At 44.4% G+C, this 5,412-nt stretch overlaps 1 protein-coding gene across 1 annotated transcript; it reads left to right on the top strand.

Annotated features, from left to right (window-relative positions):
• The first annotated feature begins 1,611 nt into the window (after nt 1-1,611).
• Nucleotides 1,612-4,650, top strand: LOC120528237 (zona pellucida sperm-binding protein 4-like). The gene is made up of 12 exons (XM_039752355.1): nt 1,612-1,844; nt 1,936-2,057; nt 2,150-2,222; nt 2,296-2,454; nt 2,527-2,714; nt 2,967-3,064; nt 3,139-3,266; nt 3,408-3,597; nt 3,675-3,822; nt 3,990-4,065; nt 4,266-4,421; nt 4,504-4,650. The coding sequence occupies exons 1-12, from the start codon at nt 1,688-1,690 to the stop codon at nt 4,623-4,625; spliced, it is 1,617 nt and encodes a 538-aa protein (XP_039608289.1). The 5' UTR covers nt 1,612-1,687; the 3' UTR covers nt 4,626-4,650.
• The last annotated feature ends 762 nt before the right edge of the window (nt 4,651-5,412 follow it).

Genomic DNA, 5,412 nt, shown 5'->3' on the forward strand with positions numbered 1-5,412 from the left:
ATTGAACAGAGTAGGAGCAGAACACGCCACTGTTGGACCCCAGAATCAACTGGGAAAAACAAAGAGGGGTTGCCTTCTCTCTGCACAGCACTTACAATACCAGTGTACAGCCGGCCATGAAATCCAGCAACCTTCAGGGTCTCCCATGAAGTCTCAGGATGTCCCACAGGGCAGCTCAGTCAACTGAGTCAAACGCTTTACAAAAATTGACAAAGAATGCAAAGAACCTCTGACGATATTCGCGGTTGAACACCATGAGAACACTCAGTGGCAGGATGTGGTCAATGGCAGACTTATTAGGCGTAAAACCAGACTGCTCTGGTCTCTGGTAGGTGAACAAGAGATCATGGGTCCTACATAGGATGACACTAACAAGGATCTTACCGGTCACTGAGAGCCGTGTTATCCTCTTGCAGATACCACAATCCTGATAATCACCCTTCCCATTACACACAGTACGACAGGTCCCGCTTTATAGTCAGTTGGGATGATTCGCGTCTCCAAAATGAAAGCAAACTTTGGCTTGCAATGTCAGAGCCTGACCACCAGCCTGGAGAAGTTCATCACTACTGTAAAAACATTGAACACAAGCAACATATGGCAGAATTCAGAGCGTTATACATTAAAAAACTGTAAACATGGGAACATTGTAATTTACTTATTTAAAAATACAGCAGTTTTTTAAAGTGGAAAAATTTTAAAGCAGCAAAAAAAATAATTCTTCTGTAAAGATAAGCGAAGAGGAAATAAAAAAAACGCGTTAGAAAGGCATAAATATAAAGCGTCTTCTTAAAATGAAATCAGTGACAATCGGCTAAATTACCGTCGATATGTGATTATATTTTTGTAGAAGAATTCAGAACCGGGGTAATAGGACTTTATAAAGTGGCTGCTTAAACAGGATTTTATAAAACGAACGAAAAAGCACCTCGAAAATTAGCTGCGTGTACTTTAAAGTTACGCGTTAATCGCTAATATTGAGAATCGATTTAGGGAAACTCATCACTGATAAGATAACGCCAAGTCTAAATTCTAACAAAAGCTGAAAACAGAAAAGATATTATTTTTTTAAAAAACAATAATAAAAAACGTAGCAAAGAAATACGGGAGCATATTTATTAATTCTTCCCCAAATCCAATATAAGGAGGAATTTTGTCTTCTGCATCATAACAACACTGAACGTAAAAATATAATAATAAATAAACTAAACTCAGTTGACATCGATACTGTTTGACGTATTATTATGACTATTATAATTTTTTAAACAGATATTATTAACACAGAAGACAAAGAATGTGGTTTAAGATCATCCAACATGGCGCCGGATCATTCCCAAACCGACTTTTTTACAAAGTTCCACTTTAGAAATTCTTGTAGATTACACATCTCTCGTCTCTTTTCTTTCGTGACGTTTCCTGATTTCCTTTATTAAATTAACAGACAGGTCCACATGCAGAGCTATCGTTTCTACGCGCTCTTCCTTTTGACGTATCAGTCTGATGTTGTGACGTGCTGATTGATCAATAAAGCCGCAGGTGCAGATGGAGTGGCGCCGATTTCCCGCGCTCCGTTCTCGCGCCTTCTCACTAACGAGTCACCTGCGTGCGCCGCTGCAGCCGCAGGTGATTTAAACCCGCGCGCGCCCTCTCTACTTTATGTCTTGTTCCATTTTGCCGCATTTACAACATGGCGCGTTTGGATTACTGGTGTCTTTTTTGCCTGGTCGTTTGGGTGCAGTGTGCTCATTTGGCCTTTGCTCGGTCAGAGGACGTGATTAAGAAATGCGACGACGACAACACGATGACCTTGTCATTTGCTGGTTCTCCACTTGTTTTTCTCCAGAGTGAGTGCGGCGTTCCCGCGATCACTGGGACTTCTCCGAACTTCGTGTAAATGTTGTCCTCGGACTTAAACACTTTTGTATTTTATTTTAGAGACGAGAGGCGGACTTGTAAAGGTAACCAAGGAACTCCCAGGAATTGTCCTCCATGTAATGTCTGGCCGCACCACACTAACGGTCCCCTTTTATTCATCGTACGTTCACGTGTCTGAGCAGGTGAGTATCGCCGACGCTTTAGACGTTGGTAGCTACTATTAATTAAGTTGTGTATCTTGTGTTGTGGTCTGAGCCTCTCCTGCTCTCTATAGGGCTCCCATTATGTCGTGACTGTTGCGGTTGGATCTCGATCAAATGTGAAAACCTTCACCTGTCCGAAGCCAGGTATGATTTCTCTTTTGGATTGGCACCCTGAGTGTCTCTCTCCTCATCTAAATGGGCTTTTTGAACATCGCAGCCCGACGATCAGGGAGTGTTGCTGAGAGATGCACAGTGGCAAATAGTGAGAAGCTCCCTTGTGGAGGGTCTTCATCCATCACTCAAGCAGACTGTGAAGCCAACAACTGTTGCTACGATTCAAGTAGCAGCACCAGTCCATGCTACTATGCCAATGATGGTGAGTGGTTGGAGGGTGTGAGTGAGCAAAGCTGGATCTTACTGGATATTCATGCTTGTTTGCTTTTGCCAGTGACTGTGCAGTGCACCCTGGATGGCCAGTTTGTGGTGGTGGTGTCTAAGAATGTGACCCTTCCTCCCCTGGAACTTGGCTCCCTCCAGTTGGTGGACAGTAGTTCTGTTGGCTGCAGCCCTGTGACCAGCCTGTCCAGCTTTGTCATGTACCAGTTTCCAGTCAGTACCTGTGGCAGCACAGTTCAGGTGAGCCTCCATCTAGAATGTAGCAATGTTGGCTAGAAGGCAAACCTTAAGCCACTAGCTGAAAAATCAGTGTTTGGCATGATAAGATGTAAATGGCGTAGGACAATGCCTAAGGTTTTTTTAATGGGGTTGATTCCTAGTCTAGGATCCCCCTCCTTTGAGTACCCTTAAGTGTAAAATGGAGTGTTGGTGGTGTGGAAAGTTGACAGTCCCACACTGTAGTCGGTGGTAATTGCAATGTCCCTGTTTCAGATGGCTGGTGGTAATGTAACTTACCAGAACACCATGTCTGCTGCCATCACTGTGAGGACTGGTCCAGAGGGCTCCATCACCAGGGACAGTGTCTACAAGTAAGGCTTCTGAACCTTCTTCTTCTTACCCTAAATGTGCTCTACCTGCTATTATGTGGTGGTTCTCTCCTCAGGTTATTCTTCCAGTGCACCTACTCAGGAAGCCAGGATGTGCGAGTGGAGGCTGAGGTGTATACTGTGGCACCACCTCTTCCAGTAGTAGAGCAAGGGCCATTTGACCTGGAATTGGTCATTGCAACAGGTACTTCATGGTTTGGGGTTCCCATTGTGTGGTGTCTCCTTGTCTTTGAAGAGATGAGGTGCCTTTTTGTTAACAAATGAGCAGTTTTGTAGCTTCAAGTCTTTGGAAACCTGATGATCATACCCCCTCTTTCATGGCCAGATTCCTCCTATGGCTCCTACTATGTGGATGCGGACTACCCAGTGACCAAAACTCTGAGGGATCCTGTGGCTGTGGAAGTGCACATTGTGAACAGGACTGACCCTAACCTTGTGCTGACTCTTGGGGACTGCTGGGTCACCCCAGGACCTTCTGCTTCCAGCCAGCCCCAGTGGAGCCTTCTGGTGAATGGGTAGGTGACCCCCTGTGTCTGTGGGGAGGAGGTGTGATTGGCTTGTCAGTGCTAACTGTAGGGTCTGCTCTGCCCAGGTGCCCATACACTGGTGATAACTATTTGACCAGCTTGGTGACTGTGGATGGCACATCTGGAGTGGCCTACCCAAGTCATTACAAGAGATTTGTGTTTGAGATGTTTGCTTTTGTGGACCCTGTAGCTCGGCAAGCCTTGGTAGAAAAGGTGGGTTCCCTTAAGTGTGAATTTTATTTTGTGCCTCTTTGAGGCTAATATGGTTTTGCCTGAAATGTTATGCTCTGGTTTGGAGTGTCTCAGAATCCAGTGGTGAGAAAATAGTTGTCTGGGACTTCTAGACCTGTTTAGGTTCACGACTGTCCTTGTCTCTGTAGATCTTCATCTACTGTGTGGCTGCTGCCTGCTATCCCTCTGCCACAGACCCCTGTACTCAAACCTGCCCTATTAGAAGTGAGTAGCTTTTGGGCATTTTTGTTGTGGTTGGTACTGGTGTCTTTATAGTGCCTTCCTAATGTTTAAATGCTTTAAACCAAGATCAATGGCACTGGAGTTGTCCAGGCAGTTTACCCTATTTGTGGTAGCTGTTTTTATGGGCTATCTAGGTAATTCTCATGGATGGGTTTGATTTAATCTCGCATTTCTGCTTTCAGGATCTGGCAGAGCTGCAGACAAGGTGGCACAGATTCCTCTTGCCAGGAAGAATGTGCTCCTTCACAGTGGTCCTGTCATCTTTGAGGCTGACCAGGTGGAAACTTCCAGACTGGAGCAGGATGGTAAAGATCCATCTTCCTCCTGGATGAGGCCAGGTTACTACTTTGTTCCTTGGTGCTACACCTGATCTGGAGAATTTCGGAGTAAATGTCCTTTGCTTGACTTCTCCTTCCACAGCCTCTCTTCCCACTGGATACCTGGTGTTGGGAGCTGCAGCTACACTCGTGATGGTGATGCTCATTTTGGCTGTACTTGCTGCAAGAAGGTTGAACTGGCAAAAAATACATCTGAAGTGTTAATAAAAAAAATTGTTTTGATACCTGACTAGTAGTTTACTCATTTGGCTCTATTCGAACCTGACCTACAGTGTACTGTCATCTTTTACATACAGAAATTCTGGGTTCCCTATCCAGCCATAGTTGATTTAGGAATTGGGGTGGGGGTGGCATTTCATTCCCTCCCCTCTTAATGGTTTCACCCAAATTGAATTTCTCAAGGTAATCTTTGGTGCAGATGGTATTGGATACTTCTGTGGAGGTGGGTGGCTTTGGTAGATCTACTGCCTATTAATGCCACGGCCAACACTTGGCACCCAAATATTGAATTTATGATTTCATGGAAGTGGTTTCTGTCCTGTATGGTACTGCATTCGACTTATTCGTTCCTTTTTCTCAATTGCATTAGCGTTTTTGATGTCCCAGGGGAGTAACTGGTCTATAGGGATTTCTCTACATTCTTGTAGAGAACTATCTTCACTTAACCTCCATTTCAGTTGGCAGTTTCTCAGATGCTATATTTGTATCTTGGAGATTTCCTTCAGATGTGGCTGTTATTGGTAGCACTTCAGTCACTTCCCCTCCTGTGTTTTTACATTAGATACCACGAATTGCCCTATGATTTTGTTTTTAGGGTGTGTGACTATGAAGTTGCCCAGTTGTTAGGCTAAACACAGTAGCCATCCCAGCTAAGGGTTGGCTATTTATATGCACTAACTTTTATTTTGGTGTGGCCCTGTTGTGCACAAAGTAATTCACTGTCTGGTTATAGAGAAGTGGAAAACGGAATAAGAACTCTAAAATTACATTT

Source organism: Polypterus senegalus, chromosome 4 (assembly GCF_016835505.1).
Source record: "Polypterus senegalus isolate Bchr_013 chromosome 4, ASM1683550v1, whole genome shotgun sequence".
Lineage (NCBI taxonomy): Eukaryota > Metazoa > Chordata > Cladistia > Polypteriformes > Polypteridae > Polypterus > Polypterus senegalus.

What these genes read in the sequence shown, in the direction of transcription:
- LOC120528237 (XM_039752355.1), top strand. Translation starts at nt 1,688, where the DNA reads ATGGCGCGTTTGGATTACTGGTGTCTTTTTTGCCTGGTCGTTTGGGTG. An exon ending in CCTGTGGCAGCACAGTTCAG is followed by an intron (nt 2,715 to 2,966) that starts GTGAGCCTCCAT and finishes TCCCTGTTTCAG; the next exon opens with ATGGCTGGTGGTAATGTAAC. An exon ending in TGGAGCCTTCTGGTGAATGG is followed by an intron (nt 3,598 to 3,674) that starts GTAGGTGACCCC and finishes TGCTCTGCCCAG; the next exon opens with GTGCCCATACACTGGTGATA.